The sequence below is a fragment of the Schistocerca gregaria genome, chromosome 8 (genome assembly GCF_023897955.1).
Source record: "Schistocerca gregaria isolate iqSchGreg1 chromosome 8, iqSchGreg1.2, whole genome shotgun sequence".
NCBI classification, from domain to species: Eukaryota; Metazoa; Arthropoda; class Insecta; order Orthoptera; family Acrididae; genus Schistocerca; species Schistocerca gregaria.
This window is the reverse complement of record NC_064927.1, coordinates 436096092-436119878: the sequence shown is the minus strand read 5'-3', so window position 1 is coordinate 436119878 and position 23787 is coordinate 436096092. Positions and strand designations below refer to the sequence as shown.

Sequence of the window (23787 nt, the reverse complement as noted above, 5' to 3'; positions counted from 1 at the left end):
TGGCTGCTTTCCTTTGCCATTCTGGCAAAGGCGAGGAATGGTGTTGACAGTCTCTGTTCGTCAGTCTTGGCACCAGTGTGCTACATTGAATTCAATTTCCCACACACACTCAGGGAGAGGAGCATGTAATACTGCTGGTGATTCATCCATCAGTTGAGACATTAAAGCCCTCTGTGGTCCGCTTAGAGAGGAGCAGGCTATGTTCCAGCACTGGGTTTCATCATCCTATCATCAGCCAACAGAAACATCACACACAATAGAAAAAACCATTCCAATTAGTAGGCTGAACGTGCTCTTTGGGGGTCTTCCAGCCAACCATACCATGACTTTTCTACCAAACCCTTGTTTTAAATACTGTTTGACATGTCATCAGTAACATGGAGAGCTGTGGGGTCTTGTATTGATGTCGTACATATACAAAATGACAAAGATACAGTGAACTGCTCCTTTTATTTTTGTATTTTCCAAACTTATCCCTTTCCTTCAGGAAAAAGGAACTTCTAGGTACAGAAGTGACAGATAGTGTTCACATTTTAAAATGTGTATTGGCAGTATTGGAAGGCCACCACATTAAGGTAAGTACTGTTAGCCGTTCCGTCGTTTTCATACTTTCATGCCATTATGTGCACCTTATCTTTGTGTTTAATTTTCAAAAATGTTATTAATTCAAACTGATTTTTAATTTTGATTGTTCAGATATTCAGGTCACTGAGGATGATATTAGTTAATAAATTTTCATGTATATTGTAGGGATGTAGTTAAAGTTTATTAGAATTTCTGAAGTTTAGAATACATTGGATGTCATTTTTCGCATGAAATGTAACGCAAACTAAGAGCACTTTATATAGCACAACTCCATAAACCTATCTGGTTGCTTTAGTTCGGTCTCTCTTGCCCTTGGCATGTTTAAAGCCTTCGAAAGTAAATCTTGACTTCTAGCAAGCTTCCAGTGATACAGTAGTTATTTGTTCAGAGACAAGGTTTTACACATTATATAATTTTATAAGAAGTTGTATTGTAGCATAAAATTTTTGCAATGAAGTTCATTATTTCCCTGTTCTGTATGTAATGATGTTCAGTCCATCAAATTCACCAAATATCCTCTCCTTTATGATAAATTATGTACACAACTTTTGGCAGATGTTAAAACTATGATTTTAGAGGTGGTATATGAAACATCGTATATAGAAGGTACCATGTTATTAATAAGATAAATTATTCTGGTTGCAGATGCTGAAAAACTCTCAACAAAATAGGCAAGTTAGTCGCCAGACATCAATTCCTGATCATTCTGTGAATATGGTAGGAGGCCTGGAGAATACTAACTCCCAAAACAAGCAAACTACTAATATCTCTCAGCAGCAACAGCAGATGCAAATCCCCAAGGATTTGGTTATGAAATTGCTTCAAGTTCAACAGGTAATAAATTAGTTGTCAGTGTATAAGTTGTGTGTGTCTCATTATGAAACTAGCAGGTTAAAACAGTGTGCATGACCAGCACTCAATCAAAGACGGTGTGCCACAGTTGACAATTCACTTACACACTAGCTGATTCAGACACAATTTGCATATCTTTTCATAGCTTCACTCTGTCTTGGTGAGCTGTAAAACAGGTTATAAGTTGAGCTTGGATACTTCCGTTGGTAATACCTCTGAAAGAGAAGGGTCTAGTTTTAAGTGGCAGTCAATGAATCAGATTTTGATAATAGCAGATGCTGTTACTAAGTAAAAGACTCATTCTCTCCCTTGCAGTGTTTACATACAATTCTATGTTTTTAATTGATATTACCTTTATAATTATTGCTTGCAGGAAATAAGTAATATGATTCTTGCTTAAGAACATCGTGCATCAGAAGCTATTTCTAAATTACATATTTCATATTTAAGAAGTATCTTCATGAGGCCTTATTAAAATAGAAATTAAAATTTGTCTGTGTTAAAAAACAGAAGTACCACTGCCAGAAATCTTTGCTGAATTGAACTTGAGAGAACTGTGTGCCCAAGTTTGTTTGAAACTGGTTTTCTATAAAGTTTTTCTGCTATTATTCCCCACCCCCCTCTAAGGGCTGGTAGCCCAACATGTAAGTAAGAGTAGCTATTGAGTATGAAGGATAGGTACTGTTAAAATCAAGCTTATAATGCCCGAGGAATGCTCAGGAGGTAGGTTATTTCCCCGCAAAGGAAAAGCTTAAAGTACTCGTAATAAACTTTTCACTTTGCAGTGAATAGTGTGCTGATACGGACGGTCCCGACAAATTAAAACTGTGCACTCGACAGGGTTATAGTCCTGGTTCTGCACACAGATCTTTAATATGTCTGGACATTTAAAGGTTTAAGTTCTCTCACTTGGCACATTGAATCACACATTAAATTTTTATTTACTGTTTACCCAATTTTTATATGGAATCTACTGTAAAGCAGATAATTACTTTGATCTACAGTGAAAGCTTGATAAACACTAAGCTTTCCCAGATGTCTTCAATACTCCATATGTGTATTGCTATGAAATGTTTGCACTAGACAGTAACACTTTAAATTCAAGTAGCACACACACACACACACACAGACAGACACACACACACACACACACACACACACACACACACAGAGAGAGAGAGAGAGAGAGAGAGAGAGAGAGAGAGAGAGAGACTGGCTAAAGTTGTTGGATGGGTCACGTGTGCCTATACAGCATTATTTTGACAAAGCTTAAGGCCTCAGTCTGGCAGGAAACAGTTTTAGTGACAGGTGTTAGTGTAATACTCCCTTAAAATAAATTGTGTACTGACATATAAGGTGTTTCACAGACACAAATGGGTGGTCTTTATGGGCAGACACCAGTCACTGAAAGATACATTGCTCCGTTGTCAAATGTGGCAGGTGGAATATCAGTCTTAGAATAGTTAAACATGTTACAAATGGTTTTTGAAAGAAAGCTGAGTAAAACTTTCCACACCTTTAGTACCTAAGATCGGTGTGCTTTTATTGACAAGTTAAGACACTTGTGCTGGTCGCTGGTACCTATGTGGGATGAGACATTCATTGTAAAGTGCCTTTTTTTCTGATGAACCTTGGCTGCATTTATTGGGATGTATGAGTTCGCAGAAACTTAAACATTGGATTCCAAAAACATTGACCACATGAAAACTGTCTCACTTTACTCACATGACATACTGAAAGCTTTGTGTCAAGGCAGTTGGGTAGATGCAGTATTCCTTGAGTTCCGAAAATCATTTGACTCAGTATGACACCTATGCTTACTGTCAAGAGTATGTTCATATGGGGTAGAAATTGAAATTTATGGCTGGATTGAGGACTTTTTGATTTTTTTTGGGGGGGGGGGGGGGGGGGCAGCGGTGGCGTGGTGGTGTGTGTTACCTTGACCAGATTCATCATCAGACGTAGAAGTAATTTGATGTGTGCCCCAGGGGAGAATGTTGGGACGCCTGCTGTTCATATTGTACATCAGTGACCCTGCAGAAAATATTAATAGTACTCTGACTTCTTGCAGATGATGCAGTTACCTGTGATGTACTGACTGAAAGAAGCTACATAAATATTTAGACAGATCTTGATAAGATTTCAAAGTGGTTCAAAGATTGGCAATTTGGTTATAATTTTCAGAAATGTAAAACTGTGCACATCACAAAACAAAAAAAAAATATACTCAGACTATATCAGTGAGTCACTATTGGAATCAGCCAACTCATACAAAGCAATACGTCTACAAAGGATATTGCTTACAAATCAATTGTGTCACCAGAACTTGAATGTTGCTTAAGTGTGAGAGAATGTAACAATATGACAGAAGGAAAGTTGCTACTCGCCATATAGCTGAGATGCTGAGTCGCGATAGGCACAACAAAAAGATTCACACAATCATAGCTTTCAGGCATTAAGGCCTTTGTCAGCAGTTGACACGCACATGCAAAATCGTGCATGCGCAACTTGCGAGCGAGCGCGTGCACACAGGCGCGCGCAGTTTCAGCTCTCTGAGACTGCAGATGGGTGTGCTAGTTGTTGTTGGTGTGTGTCTGTGTGTGTGTGTGTGTGTGTGTGTGTGTGTGTGTGTGTGTGTGTGTGTGTACTGCTGACAAAGGCCTTAATGGCCAAAAGATATGATTGTGAGAGTCTTTCTATTGTGTCTATCGTGACTCAGCATCTCTGCTATATGGTAAGTAGAAACTTTCGTTCTCTTGTATTGTTACATTCCATCCTGGATTTTCCATTGTTTAAGTGTGAGAGATCTGTACCAAATATGACTAATGGGGAGATATATACAGACAAAGGTAACACAAATGGTCAAAGATTTGTTTGATCCATGCGAGCGTGTCAGAGTTACTGTAAACTATACCAAGAAAGTCTATTAACAAAGTTTCAAGAACCGGCCTTAAATGATGACTTCCGAAACGTACTAAAACCTTATACGTGTTGCTTACCTAGGGATCATGAGGATAAAATTAGAATAATCATTGCATGCACAGATGCATTCATTCAGTCAATCAATCAATTATTCTTCCCATGCCCAATACGTGAATGGGATGGAAGAAACCCTAATAGTGGTACAACAGGATGTATCCTCTGCCATGAACCTCACATTGGTTTGCAGACTATAGATGTAGATTGGAGCCCTGAAAATCACCACCAGTTAAATAAAGGGCCTGCACATCCGAAAACATCAAGGTTTGCAATTTGTGGAACATGAATTATTGTAGTGATCATCAACCAAATAACTTCTGAGATCTAAGTGAACAAAATAGTAAAACCTTTCATTCAGAGAATGAACAACTAACGAAAAGATCTACTGTTACTTTGTATGGGATGATACTAGAACACACACTGTTGATGCATCAAAATCTCTTTAATGGTTTATGAATGTAATTTCACGCCTGTACAGTGATTCCTGTGTATTGTAGCTATAAATTGTCTTGAGTTTACTTTCACACAAGTAAGTTTTGCTCACATTAATGATATCTAATTCCTGATTTCTAGATTTCTATACATTGTGTTATAAAGTTTTTTCTTTTTCTTCTTCCAATGTTTTCCAGTGTTTTCAAGTGATCAGTGAAGAAATTTCTAGTCTGTCATTCTACATCTACTGCTGGATAAAGACCACCTCTTAACTTTTCTATGAATTATGATCTGTGCTGTAGCTAAAAGTTTTTCATTTACCCCCGAATGAAATTTTAACTCCTCAGCAATGTGTGCACTAATATCGAACTCCCTGGCAGTTTCAAACTGTGTGTCAGTCCAAGACAAACCCAGGACCTTTGGCAGTTCTGCAAAGTTCACAGAAGATTTTCTGTGAAATTTGGAAGGTAGGAGACTAGGTACTGGCAGAATTGAAGCTGTGAGGCTTGGTCGTGAGTAGTGCTTCAGTAGCTGTCGGTGGAGCGCTTGCCTGAAAGTGAGAAGCTATCGTATATGTGTACCTAAGCCCAATAAGGACAAACACCTTTCTTGTAGCTACCACCCCATTTCTCTCACCACTGTGTTTGCAGGGTGATGTGTATGATCCATGCCCGGCTGGTATGGTGGCTAGTCTCTCACAATTTACTAACCACTGCACAGTGTGTATTTAGAGGGTGCCATTCTGCAGTTGACTGTCTTATCACTTTGTCCACCCATGTCATAAATATTTTTCTGTTGAAATACCAGACTGTGGCTGTGTTCTCCAATTTTGAGAAAGCCTAAGACATCTGCTGGAGGGCTGGTATCCTCTGTACTCTCTACAAATGGGGTTTCCATGGCCGCCTGCCCTGTTTTCTACAGGTATTTTTAAAAGACAAAGTTTGCAATTTACATGTGGGTTTTGCGGTGTCTGACACATTTATCCCGGAAACTGAGTGCCTCAGCGTTCTGTTGAGAGTGTCATCCAATTTGGTGTTGCTATTAACCCTGTAATGGCCTGTCTCCTGCAGGGCATATCCAGCATCATTTTCGTTGACAGATTTTGCCATCTGTTGCAGTTCTCCATGTACCAGTCTAATTGAGTGGCATCTTCGGTGATGTCCCGATTGTCTCTACTCGTGAAGCATCGACAGTGGCTTTCACTTTTCCACTGACAAAGCTTTTGTCTGAATTCCTGGTTGCACAATTGGTTTCTTCCACCATCTTTATATGTTGGGCCTGTTGGCCTTCTGTTTTTAGAAACTATAGAATTCCTTGGGGCTCATGCTCAGTAGGAAACTTCCTTGGTCATCCCACATGTCTTACCTAGTAGCCTGCTTTACGCTGTCCCTCAATGTCCTAGGTGTCCTCAGTGGTACTTCCTGGGAAGCAGACTGAGCCACCCTCCTCAGTTTGCACCATTCCCTTGTCCCTTCAAAACTAGAGTAATTAGTGTTTAGTTTATGCATTTGCGCGTCCATCCATATTACGTCATCTCAACACTATCCACCATCAGGACACCTTTTACACTAGCGTATTCAGAAGCCACCGAACTGCCGCTGTCCTACTGCTGTTTCTATCCTCAGCAGATAAGCGTGCTGTTAGTCTGCCATGCATGAACATCCATCCTATGCCTCCTTCAATGACACCTTTGATTGCCAGTATGGGGCATGTCCATCTTACCTGTTGAATCTTAGTGTTCGCTTCCAGCTCTTGCTCCGGCAGCTTTCCAAGATGGTACTCCAGGCGGGTGTAAAATGAATGTGCACAACAGAAAATAATGAACACGAAAATGAAGATTTGGCCCTGTCTGACTACCCCCTGAAGCAGAGCTTAGTATCTCTTAATGGTGATATTCTCCCCTCCTTGCTCTTCAACATACAAATTACAACGTACACGTAAATGAATGATTAAGAAAACCAGTAACTTCAAACAGTTGGTGGGTTTAAATCACCTCGGGGTATGACCATTCAGTGCATTTGACCTGCGGTTGTCGCACGGTGGTGTGTTGGTGCATGTCAGAGTACGGTGCAGCAAGTAATTGTACAGATGTTTTCAGACATGCTAATGGTGACTGTGTGTTAAAAATGGCTCAAAGAACACACATGGATGACGTTATGAGGGGTAGAATACTAGGGTGACTGGAGGCTGCTCAAACACAGCAGGTCATAGCATGGGCCCTCCGTGTGCCACAAAGTGTGATCTCAAGTTTATAGCAGCGATTCCAGCAGACAGGAAACATGTCCAGGTGCTACAGTACGGGACGCCCACAGTGTAAAACACCACATGACTGATATCTCACCATCAGTGCCCGCAGACGGCCTCTGAGTACTGCAGGTAGCCTTGCTCAGTACCTTACCGCAACCATTGGAACAGTTTTCTCCATACGCGCAGTCTACAGACGACTTAACAGACAAGGTTTATTCGCCCAGAGACCTGCAAGGTGCATTCCACTGACCCCTGGTCGCAGGAGAGCATGTAAAGCCTGGTGTCAAGAACACAGTACATGGTCATTCAAACAGTGGTCCCAGATTATGTTGACCGAAGAGTCCAGGTATAGTCTGAACAGTGATTCTCACCAGGTTTTCATCTGACATGAACCAGGAACCAGATACCAACCACTTAATGTCCTTGAAAGGGACCTGTTGTATGGAGGTTGTGGTTGATGGTGTGGGTAGGATTATGATTGGTGCACATACACCCCTGAATGTCTTTGACAGAGGAACTGTAACAGGTCAGGTGTACCGGGACATCATTTTGCACCAGTATGTCTGCCTCTTCAGGGGTACAGTGGGTTCCACCTTCCTACTGATAATTCACACCCCCACTGCACTGCCACCGTGGAGTACTACTTTGAAACAGAAGATATCAGGCAATGGAGTATCCTGCCTGTTCACCAGACCTAAACCCCATCAAGCACGTCTGGGATGCTCTCGGTCGACTTATCGCTGCACGCCTTCAAACCCCCACGACACTTCAGGAGCTCAGACAGGCACTGGTGCAAGAATGAGAGGCTATGCACAAGCAGCTGCTTGACCAGAGTATGCCAGCTCGTTGTGTGGCCTGTGAACTTGTGCATGGTGATCATATCCCATATTGATGTCGGGGTACATGCATAGGAAACAGTGGCGTCTTGTAGAACATGTTTTGGGATGGTTTTCTCAACTTATTATCAATACCGTGGACTTACATACCTGTGCCGTGTGTGTTCCCTATGTGCCTATGCTATTAGCACCTGTTTTGTGTAGTGCCACGTTCTGCGATTATCCTTAATTTATGAGCATGAGTGTAGATTACAACCCCTTTATATATTAAAATGTTAATATATAAATGTCCAATGGACCTAGATACACAAATGAATTTCCTAATTAATATTAGAGATCTATTGCCCAAATCTGTCCCTTTTTATGGCTACCCGATCTAATATAAACAATGCGAGATGACTGACATCACCTACGTACCAAACACTAGAAGACACTATTTTCCAAGATGATCTACAGTGGTGTGCAGCCTCAGTGGAAATAAGTTATGTGATCACAGCTGTTTAGCTTTATAGCCCTAATAAGCTGAAGCAATTGGCAATATCACCATATGTGTTGTCTGGTGCGTCGGAGTGTTGCTTCTTGTACATGTCTGTGGCTACAGAACTATTCCAGCCACAGAATATAAAAACAACTCAGTCAGACACTGGTACAGCAGAAAGCGGTCCTCTGACTAGTATAATCTAATACTGTCTTCCTAACGATTCTAACTATAAAATCTCATGAAAGCAAAGACACCAAGTCCATCTGTAGCAACAAAGCTGATAATGAACTGACCGTCAGACACAGGCGCTTAAAATGGAAGACCTCTTTCATCTACCGCTGGCTTCCCTGCAAAGCTTGTGAAAGCAGAAGGTGAATCATATTCTCGAAACCATGGAATAATGTCCCTTGCTACACATTCTTCCGAACGCAGACACAATTAGTTTCCAATTAACACAAATACTGTACAAACATAACACACAAATTATATAGGCCTGTATTCATTTATCTTTACATTTATTGTTCTAGTTGTACAATCAGCCTACACACTCACTTATTTACTCTTATTATTCGGATCAGTATTTCCTGTACAAAGTTAATGTTAATTATGAAAGAACATATTCCTCAACCTATGTAATTTAATTATTAAATATGTGTTGGCACCTGTATATCTACAAAAAATAAACATAACAGTAGAATCATGATCACCACATCTCAATGTTAATAATTGCAAATACTACTTGTTAAACCCAGTTCTAAGGAAAGAAGGGAAGGCAGAAAGGTGGAAGTAGTATATAGAGGGTTTAATCAAGGGCGATATACTTGAGGACAATATTATGGAAATGGAAGAGGATGTAGATGAAGACAAAATGGGAGATAAGATACTGCATGAAGAGTTTGACAGAGCACTGAAAGACCTGAGTCGAAACAAGGCCCTGGGAGTAGACAACATTCCATTAGAACTACTGACGGCCTTGGGAGAGCCAGTCATGACAAAACTCTACCAGCTGGTGAGCAAGATGTGTGAGACAGGTGAATTACCCTCAGACTTCAAGAAGAATATAATAATTCCAATCCCAAAGAAAGCTGGTGCTGACAGATGTGAAAATTACCGAACTATCAGTTATATAAGTCACAGCTGCAAAATACTAACGCGAATTCTTTACAGACAAATGGAAAAACTGGTGGATGCGGACCTCGGGGAAGATCAGTTTGGATTCTGTAGAAATGTTGGAGCACATGAGGCAATACTGACCTTAAGACTTATATTAGAAGAAGGATTAAGAAGAGGCAAACCTACGTTTCTAGCGTTTGTAGACTTGGAGAAAGCTTTTGACAATGTTGACTGGAATACTCTTTCAAATTCTGAAGGTGGCAGGGGTAAAATACAGAGAGCAAAAGGCTATTTACAATTTGTACAGAAACCAGATGGCAGTCCTAAGAGTTGAGGGGCATAAAAGGGAAGCAGTGGTTGGGAAAGGAGTGAGACAGTGTTGTAGCCTCTCCCCGATGTAATTCAATCTGTATATTGAGCAAGCAGTAAAGGAAACCAAAGAAAAATTTGGAGTATGTATTAAAATTCATGGAGAAGAAGTAAAAACTTTGAGGTTCGCCGATGACATTGTAATTCTGTCAGAGAGACAGCAAAGGACCTGGAAGAGCAGTTGAAAGGAATGGACAGTGTCTTGAAAGGAGGATATAAGGTGAACATTAACAAAAGGAAAACAAGGATAATGAAATGTAGTCAAATCAGTTGATGCTGAGGGAATTAGATTAGGAAATGAGACACTTATAGTAAAGGTGGTTTGCTATTTAGGAAGTAAAATAACTGATGATGGTCGAAGTAGAGAGGATATGAAATGTAGACTGGCAATGGCAAGGAAAGCGTTTCTGAAAGTATTTGTATGGAGTGTGGCCGTGTATGGAAGTGAAACATGGACGATAACTAGTTTGGACAAGAAGAGAATAGAAGCTTTCGAAATGTGGTGCTACAGAAGAATTCTGAAGATAAGGTGGATAGATCACGTAACTAATGAGGTGGTATTGAATAGGATTGGGGAGAAGAGAAGTCTGTGGCACAACTTGACTAGAAGGAGGGATCGGCTGGTAGGACATGTCCTGAGGCATCAAGGGATCACAAATTTAACATTAGAGGGCAGCGTGGAGGGTAAAAATCGTAGAGGGAGACCAACAGATGAAAATACTCTAAGCAGATTCAGGATGATATAGGTTGCAGTAGGTACTGGGAGATGAAGCAGCTTGCACAGGACAGAGTAGCATGGAGAGCTGCATCAAACCAGTCTCAGGACTGAAGACGACAACAACAACAACAACAACAGTTAAACTACTGGCCAGTAGGATCTTCATACTAGTCTAACTAAAACCCTATTCAAAGTACTATACTGTCGTTGGGTAACACTAGATCGTCCAATCTCGTGCCTCTTGGTTCCGTTGTGAATATCTGTGAACAAGAAAGTGCACGTCTGCACAAACATACACAAATGAATGATTAGGTGGACCTCTTCTTCATTTCATGCTTAGACTTGCTTCCTGTGGACAATCACAAACTACATAGCAAGTTTAGTACAAAATTACTGATAGCTTCTTTAATCACACTCACATACCTTATTTCATGTTTTTACTCAGTAACAACCTTCTTTCACTGTCCTTTCTCCAGAGCTGCTGCTATTACATTTACCTGCTCTTCCTTTTATGTTACTAAAGTTACATTCTATTTTATTAGTGATACCTGAAAATATAAAGATTTTAGTACATTTTATAAAATCACTGATCATCACGATGTCATGTGCTTTGAACATATAGCATTTTGTACTTTCCTTTATTAATTTTTACATGTGGATATCGCCTTATTACACATCCATTTCATGACGCTATGTCACTCTAGCATAATTTTGGTGTGCTTATATGGTATTCCGCAGAACTGGCCACTGTGTACACAATTCTTCTGTCTCTCTGAACAGCATAAATACAACACTTCCATATACAAAGAACGGTGCGCTCTCGCGTAACCACATTTAGCAGGTCAGCTAGCGAACTCTCATTTCTCTGAATGGAGACAAATAATATTTGGACAACACACCTGTGAGTCACTACGAAACGCTGCTAGTGAGTCACTCATTTGTGATTCCACTGCTAAACATGAAAAATACACTCTCATTTCATGAAGTAGTTCTAAAATATTATCAAGATGCTGATGTTATCTGCTGATACATTCCACATCAGTTGGGTAACAAACTTACCTATTCACACATCTTTCCAATTTAGTTATTTATTTTTTGCAGTACAACGCAGTTATCATTTTTGCTTTATTCCTTCATGGACAGATAGCACATCTTAAAACGCCAGACACCATTTAAATTTTACACTCAGCTTGCTGTGCTCATTGCTATAATCTACACAAGAAACCTACCCTAATTTTCTCTCTCTGGACATCCTGCCCTTCTATGCACTGTAGTACCTCTTTTAACATTATAATAGCACAGAAAATATTGATACATCTACATATCCCTTCAGTGCAATAACCTAATTGCCAACTATATACAATATACTTTGCTTTCGCCATACAAGCTCTCTGTAATTCTTTCTACTTACTCTATAAATGGCTTGAGATGGCTCACATGATAGTTTCAAAGATTTTCCTGATGTCACAGACTCAAATTCAACTGCATTTGCATGCACTAGTCGTCTTATATGTACCAGGTCACTGTATCTCTTGAACTTCTGACATAGCTTCATTTGCTTATTGGACAACCTATAAGTCTCAACTAAGTCTTTTTGTCCAACTACAAATTCCCTTACATGCGCCTTTTGGTGTGCGCATATCTTAAGCTTCTCTCCAGTGGCCCAAATATTACTCAAAGCCGCCTCCACTATGACTTTATCTTGTCAGCGTGTCCTTCGTGGAAAATCTATCTGTCGTCGAATTTTATTTGAAGGGTTCCTATTCTTCAGAACCATCGTAGATGGCATCAATGTGGTACTGTGGAGGAGTTCATTTATCACATCCTGAAAATCTTTAAGAAATACATCCCAGCTAGCATGATTCTTTCCACAGTATAGTCTACATAAATTATCTAAATCTTTCATTATTCTCTCCACAGGGTTCAAACTTTGATGAAATCTATTGATAAATATGGGCTTTATTTTATACCTTTTTTTCCACACCCCAGATTTATATTGAGGTCCATTATCTGAGATAATACAATCTACAGTTTCCACTTGGATTATGAATTCTGTGCACAAGGCTCTAAAAGTGGTGTCAGTCACATATTTGGATGTTGGCTCCAGTACTACAAATACACATTGATGGCCTCTTGGTATGTTGAGTAATGGTCCCATTAAATCTGTCTCGGGAATAATTGGGTCTAAAGGAGGCTGGGTTCCTACAGTTGTGGATTTTGCCTTTTGGCAGTTTTTACAGATGGCTAGTACTTTCCTTATATGTTTCTAAACTAGCAGACACTCCTCGTTTTCATAAAACATTTTCGTGGACCTAAATGTGCATAACTTATGTGCGTATACCATATAAGCTTATTTATTAACTCGCTTCTTATGTACACCACCTACAATGAATCATTAATGTTTTTTCTGTAAAACAGAATACCTTTTCTCAAGAGGTAGTGCAATCTTATGCGGGCCTCCGTTCGATCCTTCGCTTTTCCTTTATTTTGACTAAATCTGGTTCCTTGTCCTGCTCATTCTGGATAATCCACATCGTTACAGTGAGAAGTTTTCAAATGAAACACTTTTGAGGTAGAACAACGAAAAGTGCTCTTGATCTAATGCTTCAGCTCTCTCTCCTGTTACACCAATAGGTGAGCGGGACAGGGCATCAGCAGTGACGTTTGTTGGACCATGCACATAGATTGTTGAAAATCGGTATTCTTAAAGCACAGTTTCGGTATTCTTAAAGCACAGCTACCCATCTCGCTAGTCTTCCATGTGGAAGTTTGGCTGTTAGGAGAAATTCTAGGGCCCTATGGTCTGTGTAGGCTTTTGTTTTTGTACTGAACAGAAAGTATCCAAAGTTTTTAAATCTCCATACTATTGCAAGGACTTAAAGTTTGGTAACACAGTAATTCCTTTCACCTTTGATCATACCCTGGTACCAAAGGCGATTGTTCTGTGTACTAATTTTCCATCTTGTTCAAACTCCTGAAACTACATAACTCCCAAACCGGTCTTCGCGCTGTCAGTGGCCATACAAAAATCCTGTGATAAGTCAGGATATGATAAAATAGGAGCATTGACGAGTGCCACCTTCAAATTATTGAATTCTCGTTCTGCACTCTCATCCCACACCCAGGGTGTTTCTTTTCCTGTCAATTAGCAGAGTCAGGGACTAGCTAATTTTTCCACAAGTATAAACTTTTTATAAAAATTTATTATCTCGAGAGACCCTCTTGGTTGTTTTCTGTTTGTAGGAGTGGTAAACTTTGCCATTTCTGCCATTCTCCCTGGGTCTGGACTAATCCCTTCTCCTGTTACCATGTGTCCCAGAAAGCTAACACTACTGCACCCAAAAGAGACTTGCCAATATTTGCATGCACCCCATACCTTTTCAAACCACCTAACACTTCCTCTAAGTGTTTGTTTCTCCCAGGTATTTTCTGCTATCAATATATCGTCTACATAACACATGATCTTGTTTTAACTCTTCATTCAATACTTTGCTAAGACCCCTGAGAAATGCAACTGAAGATATATTCAATCCAAAAGGGAGCCTTTTGAAATGAAAACATCTTCCGAAGGCAATAAATGCAATGTATTTTCGGCAGTCAGGATCGAGCTCCATCTGCCAAAAGCTTGATCACTAATCAAGTGAGGGAAACACCAAAACCCCATGAAATCTTTGAAGGAGCTCCTCGAGCCTTTCAGGGCGATCCGTCACTCGCACAATAATGTTGTTTATCTCATGGCCTCAATTACACCTTTGTCCTCCATTCTTTGTAGTTCACCTAGAACCCTTTCCTGGTATGATCATAGGATGGCATAAGGAGGTACCCGAAATTGTCTGTTTCTTTACCTCAAATTTATATTGATACCCCTTAATGCATCTGGTTTGCGGTAAGATGATCTCTGCATTATTTTTGAGTGCAAACTCCAACCTTTTTCTGTTCGTATTATCTATGTTTTCCAGATTCTCAAGTTTCGAATTAATCATACTGTTAATTTGATTAATCTTCTCATGTTCTGACTTGAAATCTGCTCTATTCTCATTATTTTTTCACTTCCTCTGAACTGTATGTTGGTCTGTGAATTGAAGTTGTAAACAGCTCGCTGGTATTTGAGCTTTTATTGCCTTCTCATCAAATCTGATTTTATTTTTATTCTCTCCCTAAAATAACTCACCTCTTCCTAGATCAATGATAGCTTTCTGCACTAAAAGAAAATCTACACTGATTGTTATATCAGCTGTTAGTTTCTGTATTATGAACAGATTTGCAGTCATCTGGTGTCCTTGGCATTCAAAATCTAGAGGTGTTCATTGTGATATCTCTGTACCCTTTCCAACTGACACACCTCATACCTTTGTTTTTGCATTGGAAGTATTGGTGGATTAACTGAATCCTTGCATTTAGTGAACAGTCTATCGGAAATAGCTGAGAGTTTTCTTGCACTATCTATTACAGCAGTACCCGTAATTCCTCCAATTTGTACTTTTACCACCGGACAGGTTTCCTGTTTCATTTTCATCAAGTAATATTCCCTCATGTCCTCATTATATAATATTTATGTTATTACTTGCGAGATGATTTACGGGTGCATTTCACTAGTTGCCATAGTCTGGCCTAGTCATTGTTCAGTCTACTTCCTTTTGTCATACTCTCCCAGGGTTAGGTGGTCTAATTTTGATTGATTGTTCCCGATTCCTGTTATTATTCATTCCACGCTATCCTTGATCAGACTGTTCACAAGTTTGTCTATTGTCACCCCAAGATGCGCCATTACTTTGTGGCTCCCACCTTCATTCATTTTGTTGCCTGTATTCCGTGTCATAGTTCTTCCACTGTATGTTGTCAATGTGTCACTGTTCCTAATCTTCGCTATCAAATTGCCCACCACAGGCTTGACTGTGTCTATCGTCCTCCAAAAGTTCCCTTGGATTGGTATTCTCCTCACCTGTTCCTTGTGCTAACAAAGTTAACTCGTCCCATACCCTTTCTTGACTATCCATTGTATCTGCCATTTCCATATTGTTACAAACAGTGATCTGTTGTGCTTTAGTCTCTTTCGCCCTAGTTATCATGGAGTGATCCCTGATAAGTTCTCTCTTAAAAGTACACACAATTTACATTTATTATGTAATGGGCATGTAACATAAAATATGAACAACAATCAAGCTAAACTAATGACAACATCGTGAACGAGCAGTGTTATTAAAATACAAACAAAATAAGATGACAAATGACACAACATAAATATCAATAAATTGCCGCCAGTGGGCTGAAGTGCAACGCCTCTGAAAGGAAATACAATAATACACACAAATATTACTTTTAATGTTATCGAGTGACTTTACCACTGCAAACTATACAAACAAGCTGGTGATCACTATGAAGACATCTAAACATTACAAATGGGAATTTTTTAAGATTTCCAAGATTTCAAACCACTTTATGGCTACTATCAGGAGATTCAAAGTAGGATCCTGGTAGGGTAAGCCATATCCCAGATGCTACTCCAGGCAGGTGTAAAATAAATGTGTGCAATAGAAAATACTGAATGCGAAAATGAAGATTTGGCCCTGTCTGACTACCCCCTGAAGCAGAGCTTAGGATCTCTTTTAGGTGATACTACCTCCTCCTTGTTCTTTAACATACAAATTACAATATAAACATAAAAGAATGATAAAGGGAACTAGTAACTACAAAATCATAAATGCTGTTTCTGCTTAGACATTTGTTGTAGATTAAAACCCCTTCATATGTTACAAATGTATGTATATTAATGTCTAGTGCACATAGACACAAATGAATTTCAAAATTAATATTAGTGATCAGTTGCCAAAATCTGTCACTTTTTATGGCTAAGCGATCTAATATGAATAACGCGAGATGACTGACATCACGTATGTACCAAACACTAGAAGACACTAGTTTCAAAGATGATCTACAGTGGTGTGCAACCTCAGTGGAAGTTAGTTATGTGATCACACCTGTTTTGCTTTATAGCCCTAATAAGCTGAAGCAATTAGCAATATCACCGTATGTACTGTGTCTGGTACGTCAGAGTGATGCTTCTCGTACACGTTTGTGACGACAGAATTATTCCAGCCACAAAATATAAAAATAACTCGTTGAAACACTATGGCGGCAGAAAGCGGTCTTCTGACTAGTATAATCGAATACTGTCTTCTCCTCTCTGTGTTGTACAGACAAACACTAACTCCCAGCCACAAGGACAGAATTCAGATAATGTCTCTGTGAGCATCGACAGAAGTAGTTCTCTCAATCACTGAACGCTGTGTACTCTACAAAGTCCAGAATCGTATAAGTTTGCATCAGTACAGTGCCTAACCATTCTAACTGTAAAATCTCCTAAAAGCAAAGACAGCAAGTCCCTCTGTAGTGACCGTCAGACACGGGCGCAAAAACGGAAGACCTCTTTCATCCACCACTGGTTTCCCAGCAAAGCTTGGCTACCCTCCCTCGTAGAAGCAGAAGGCGAATCATATTCTCGAAACCACGGAATATTGTCCCTCTCTACCAGATCCTTCTGAACACTGACCAACCATATTTTAGTCTTTTGTCATCCAGTGTGGAAAGTTGGTGAGGGAATACCTATACCCATTAATTAGGAATTCATGCTTCTCGGTGTAAAATCCTTGGAAATAACCCATTCTGCGTGATTTCAGAGTTAACGCCCCCTCGTTCTACATCTACATCTCTCTCTGCTGCGTCCAAGAGTTTGAGCTTCCGAAGTAGTATCAGGTTATCCTACTGGCCTCGCTACAATAACAGCCAGCCACTGTCGTATTTTGCTTCAGCTCTCAGGTGCCCTACCCGTCTGTCTTGTTACTTACTGTGTTAAGCAGGATCAACATACCTGTGCGAGGTTTTCCACCCAGGGCCTGAGTTACGCATGCCGTTTCATTTCCCTGGCGTTCCAACCTCTACAAGTATAGGCAATCATTCATAATGCTGTTTTGATAATACACTCCATCACCTCTCATGCAGTAAGTGTTAACAACTATTTACAAGATGTATGTGACAGTCAGTCTTCTTTAAATCATCATATATGTGATGTACAACCTATCAAATATACCTAATTCCGGTTTTAAATCACAGCAAGGTATGGAGATCAGTGCTTGTAAGGTGCGAAATTATAGCCACCTTACAGCTCAACTTCACAGTACCTACAGCTTTCCTAGTGGGTGAAACCCTTCACCACCTTTGCTTTGTGTGGCGGCCCGTGTTCACATTGACTTTCATTCACTACCTGCGGGCAATACTCCAGCCTCACTCATCATCTTCAGTTTTACGACCTCCACACAGATCTTTGCGATATTACCTTTGTGTCCACTAATGACTCTCCGACTGGCTGGTGTTGGGTGTGGCTTCATCACTGGAACAAATGTTTTTCAGTAGTGGCTTCCATTACACTGCTCATTATTTACAGTAGAGCTCTTCGCCCTGTATCAGGCCACGCAGTCATCCAGTGATATAGGCTTTCTAATTGCATCATCTGCTCTAGGTATCTCAGCGCCCTTCAAAGCATCTTCGTGCTGTACACTGTCCATCCCTCAGTGCAACGGGGCTAGAAAAGCTGTCACTTGCTGACTCACAGAGCCACTGTGGTATTTGTGGGTTCGTGGTTACATTGGTCTAACAGGAAACGAAGCCACTGATGCAGCTGCCAAGGCTGCAGTCTTCGTATGTCAGCCCACTAGTTCTTACATTCCCTCTGATGATCTGTGTTGCCATCTGTCAACAGATGGCGTCACTTCAGCGTCACCACTGATTCTCCCTTCACAGGAACAAGCTCCGGGTTATTAAGCCTCTCCCAGTGGGTTGGACGACCTTCACTCGACTGTCTCGCCATGAGGAGATCATATTGGGCAATGCCTTTTTAGCCGTTGCCATTTATTAAGTGGTGCTCCCCCTCCCTTTGTACTTATTGCACTCCACCTTTGATGGTCCACCATTTCCTGATGGAACGCCCTCTTTTAACTGCTCACATTCTCATTTGTTTGCCGTCTGAGTTGCTGCATGTTTTAGTGAATGACACGCTGTCTGTCAACTCCATTCTACTCTTTATCCATCGTAGCAGTATGGAGAAGGCCATTTAATTTTAAGTTTAGGACTTCTGTTTCTCTATGGTGTATTTTTTTCTCTCCACATCCCTGTTTTAGCTGTCACCTCTTCCATATATTGGGATTAATGTGTAGTCGTTTTTAACTTCTCTTTCTCTTCGTGTTTCTGACGTGAGCGCGTATGACCCTATTTGTTTTTGCGCCCTAAAACAAAATACCATACGTTCCTGTGAAAGGCAAAGGTCCTGAGTTAGTCTTAGTCTGGTGCAGTTTAAATCTGCTAGGATTCTGCTGATTTGTTTTCCATTTGACACATCAGTTGACAAGTTTTTGAATACTGTATTTACCTAGCCAGAAGTTTCCAAAACCATATTTGTTGTTCTGTGTACTTTTCTGTCTGCCCAGTTATGTTCATCTGCATTGAATACAGAAAAGAACTGATTATGAGAAGGAAAGTTGCTACTCACCATATAGCGGAGATGGTGAGTTGCAGAGAGACTGCAGTGTTGGGCAACTGAAACCACTTATTTTTGTGATTTCAGTTGCCTGAGACTGTGTGTGTGTGCTCTTCTATTGACTCAGCATCTAGCATCTCTGCTGTACAGTGAGAAGCAACTTTCCTTCTCATAATAATGTTAAAGTCCATCCTGGATTTTTCCATTGTTTGAAGAAGAAAAAATTGTTTGATTTCATTTTTAATTCGTACAATTTTTTCAGTATGTTGGTTACTCTTTGTCTTACTGCACTTGATTAAGACTACTGAAAACAGTTTAGGTAATGTGGAATGTTCTTGTTGGACTTTTTTTGTTTGAAATATTTTATTAACCTTATGAAGGTGTGTGTGTGTGTGTGTGTGTGTGTGTGTGTGTGTGTGTGTGTGTGTTCCATTCTCTTTACATGTCCAAACTATGTGTTGACATGCTCTTTCCAACTCTCTTATCTAACTTTTCTACTCCAGTTTCCTCCCTACCATCTTCATTTCTCACTGTCTCCCCTTGCTTTCCATAACATACTTCTTAGGAATTTCATATCACTGGCATGAATTCTAGTCACCTCTAGTCACCTCTAGTCATTGTGAAGGTCTCTGATACCTCTGTCAATGTGGGTGTAAAGTAGATCTTACTCAGGGCTTCTTTACTTCTCATTGGTACCACCCTTCCCCAAACTGAACCCACCACACACTGAGAAGATGCATCGTTTTATTGTACCCTTTTGCTGATAACTACCTCCACCCTTGTGATTCTTCAGTATCACACTACTGGGATATTTACAGTTGTCCACAGTTTCAATTATCCTGTCCTTTAATGTTAATTTTTGCTTAACCTCATGTCCCCTGGTTTCCTCCATAGTCCTGCATTTCTCCACAGTGCATAAAGGCCATATTTCTCTATTTCATTTAAGATGTCTAGTTGTTATTGTACAGCCTTACTGTTGGTTCCCCACAACATACATTCATCGAACAGGCAATAGCTTCAGCTCCCTTCCTTCAACCCCCACCCCCCCTTTTTTTTAAGAGTTCATTCAACACCGAACTGTCTCAAAGGCAATGAACCCCTGACAAACTGGTCTTTCACTCATTGTTTCCATTTTGTAATTTCACTGCAATTGTGCTATATCTACTTCTAAAACCAAAGTGTTCCCTTGTCTCGTAAGAAATTGTATTATTTCTGTGCAGTTGGTGGGAAACTGTAGTAAACCTCATGTACATTAAAGATAAGAATTGTTTAGATGGTGATAAGCTAAATAATCTACTCCCTTCATACTAAAATTGTAAGTCCAAACTGACAAATTGATTGCACATTGCAGCAACAGCGTCAACAGCAACAGCAGCAAGAGATGCTTTCAAAACTGATAGCAGCAAATCAGCATGTGCAGTTGGCTCAACAGAGACAGCAACAGCAGCAAGCTGTGCCGTCTCACATGGGGCATTTCACCGTGCCGCCTCCTGTACACCCGGTACTTCCCGCAGTTCCTCCTTCACTGTCACCTCTACCTCCAGAGCTTCAAGTTATGGTGAATAATGCTCAGCCCAGCCATGAACTTCTGCAGAGGCCTGAAGCGAAAGCGATATTACAAGGTTGGTGCATGTTTTTCTGCAGTTTTTTCATCAAATAATGTGAAGCTTGTCACCAACTCTTTATCTGTAAGTGGTATAAAAACATCTGTGTGTAATTAATATCTTAAAAACTTGTGATTCGTTGTAGCATACGTTCTGCTGTGCCACAGATATCAGAAATTTAAAAGAAAAAAAGTGCGCTAATGGAATATGAATAATGGAAGAGAGAAAGATAACATCTCACTTTTTTGATCAGATATCGCCATTGATAAATATGTAAACATGGTGAGTCACAGAGAGGCACAACAAAAGACTGTCAAAGTTTTTGGCCAAAGAGGCCTTCATCAGAAAAAAAACACACACACACACACACACACACACACACACACACACGCGTATATATACAACTTTGTTTTTAGATATATTTTTCCCGCGTGGAATGTTTCCCACCCGCAAACAGTCTCTGGCTGCTGACTCAGCATCCTTGCTATATTGTGAGTAGCAACTACTCTTATCATAATATTTTCACTATACCATCTTGGATTTTTTCCCATGGTATGATTTAAGCAGAGTGAGGACATTTATAGCTCCCAGAGCAATCCTCCAGATATATTTTCTGTATGTGGTGCCTCACAGGTTGTAAGTATTTGGGAGAAAAATACTATTTTAGAAATGCCAAAAGCAGCTGACAAATCTTTAACTTCTGACTTAAGTGATCTGATAATATTCATGTATCATAAACAGCTTGAATGGCAAATTTCTTATGGTGACATCAAATATAATAAAAACCATCTTGCTGCACTGCTGTCAGTAGTAAAATACTTTACATAATTAACAATATCAGTGCATGTTGTTGTTGTTGTCTTCAGTCCTGAGACTGGTTTGATGCAGCTCTCCATGCTAATCTATCCTGTGCAAACTCCTTCATCTCCCAGTACCTACTGCAATCTACATCCTTCTGAATCTGCTTAGTGTATTCATATCTTGGCCTCCCTCTACCATTTTTACCCTCCACGCTGCCCTCCAATGCTAAATTTGTGATCCCTTGATGCCTCAGGACATGTCCTACCAGCCGATCCCTTCTTCTAGTCAAGTTGTGCCACAAACTTCTCTTCTCCCCAATCCTATTCAATACCTCCTCATTAGTTACGTGATCTACCCACCTAATCTTCAACATTCTTCTGTAGCACCACATTTCGAAAGCATCTATTCTCTTCTTGTCCAAACTATTTATTGTCCATGTTTCACTTCCATACATGGCTACACTCCATACAAATACTTTCAGAAACGACTTCCTGACACTTTGATCTATACTCGATATTAATAAATTTCTCTTCTTCAGAAACACTTTCCTTGCCATTGCCAGTCTACATGTTATATCCTCTCTACTTCGACCATCATCAGTTATTTTGCTCCCCAAATACCAGAACTCTTTTACTACTTTAAGTGTCTGATTTCCTAATCTAATTCCCTCAGCATCACCCAACTTAATTCGACTACATCCCATTATCCTCGTTTGGCTTTTGTTCACGTTCATCTTATATCCTCCTTTCAAGACACTATCCATTCCGTTCAATTGCTCTTAAAGGTCCTTTGCTGTCTCTGACAGAATTACAATGTCATCGGCGAACCTCAAAGTTTTTATTTCTTCTCCCTGGATTTTAATACCTACTCCGAATTTTTCTTTTGTTACCTGTACTGCTTGCTCAATATACAGATTGAATAACATCGGGGAGAGGCTACAACCCTGTCTCACTCCCTTCCCAACCACTGCTTCCCTTTCATGCCCCTCAACTCTTATGACTGCCATCTGGTTTCTGTACAAATTGTAAATAGCCTTTCGCTCCCTGTATTTTACCCGTGCAACCTTTAGAATTTGAAAAAGAGTAGTCCAGTCAACATTGTCAAAAGCTTTCTCTAAGTCTACAAATGCTACAAATGTAGGTTTGCCTTTTCTTAATCTTTCTTCTAAGATAAGTCGTAAGGTCAGTATTGCCTCAAGTGTTCAAACATTTCTATGGAATCCAAACTGATCTTCCCTGAGGTCGGCTTCCATCAGTTTTTCCATTCGTCTATAAAGAATTCGTGTTAGTGCATTCTGCTGTCAATTATATAATGTATTTTATTGTTGACACAAGGTGGTTTTTATTTTCCTTGGCAATGTAGTAAGAACATTGCTGTGTAGGCTAGTATAAATAGTTTCGATACCTGAAGGAGACGGGAGGTGGTAGAATTTCGTGCAGTGCACAATGGTGTGTAGTTGTAGATATTTTGGGGGGGGGGCTCTGGCTGCAGATATACTTCCTCCAGCACGAGTTGTTCTTCATAATTACATAGTTTTCATGTAGAACTTTCTTTAATCTTATACTACTCCATGCCTCAAATCTTCACCAGCACCTGCCACAGATCCACCACCCCACACCTGCTCAAGGACTCTAACCTCTCGTTCTGCATTCACGTCCACCTCCATGCAGTCAACATCTTCCTACGTTTTATTTCCCCCCCCTCCCGTATCATTGTACACTCTGCACAAGTCCTGCCTGTGATCAGATTGAGCTCAGAGGGTCCACATTCCTACCCTGTGTACTTGCTGCCTCTACCTCCCAGCCATTGGCCACCTTTCCCCAACTCACTCCCACTCCCTGCCCTATTTCTTTCCTTGCCTCCTCTGCGATGAGCTGCAGTGCCAGCACAATATCGTCAGCTGCGACAATGTAGCCATGTGGGAATGGAAAGCAAAATATTGTAGGACAATAGCCATAGCAATAATTCTAAGACTGTTACTGAATACTGCAAGTAGTAAGTTTGAAAGAGCAGAAAATGGAGAATGTAAAGGTCTTTAGTTGTCACTGTTTATAGATATCCAGTTAAAATTAAAAATGCTGCAGTAAAAATATTGATTTATTACACCATCCATAGTAATGCCGTTGCTCAGAGGAAATAGCTCTCTCTCTCTCTCTCTCTCTCTCTCTCTCTCTCTCTCTCTCTCTCTCTCTGCAATTAGGTGAAGTTCAATTAATTGATCGTGAAGAAATGTAATAAAA

At 40.2% G+C, this 23787-nt stretch overlaps 1 protein-coding gene across 42 annotated transcripts in view; it reads left to right on the top strand.

The window, feature by feature from the left end:
- Positions 1–23787, top strand: part of LOC126283988 (eukaryotic translation initiation factor 4E transporter) — a 246923-nt gene that overhangs the window by 149033 nt on the left and 74103 nt on the right. For all 42 annotated transcript variants that reach the window (XM_049982498.1, XM_049982522.1, XM_049982523.1 and 39 more), the window contains 2 exons: positions 1231–1419; positions 20494–20764. In XM_049982498.1, the coding sequence (XP_049838455.1) occupies positions 1231–1419; positions 20494–20764 (460 nt within the window). The remainder of the gene's footprint in view (positions 1–1230; positions 1420–20493; positions 20765–23787) is intronic.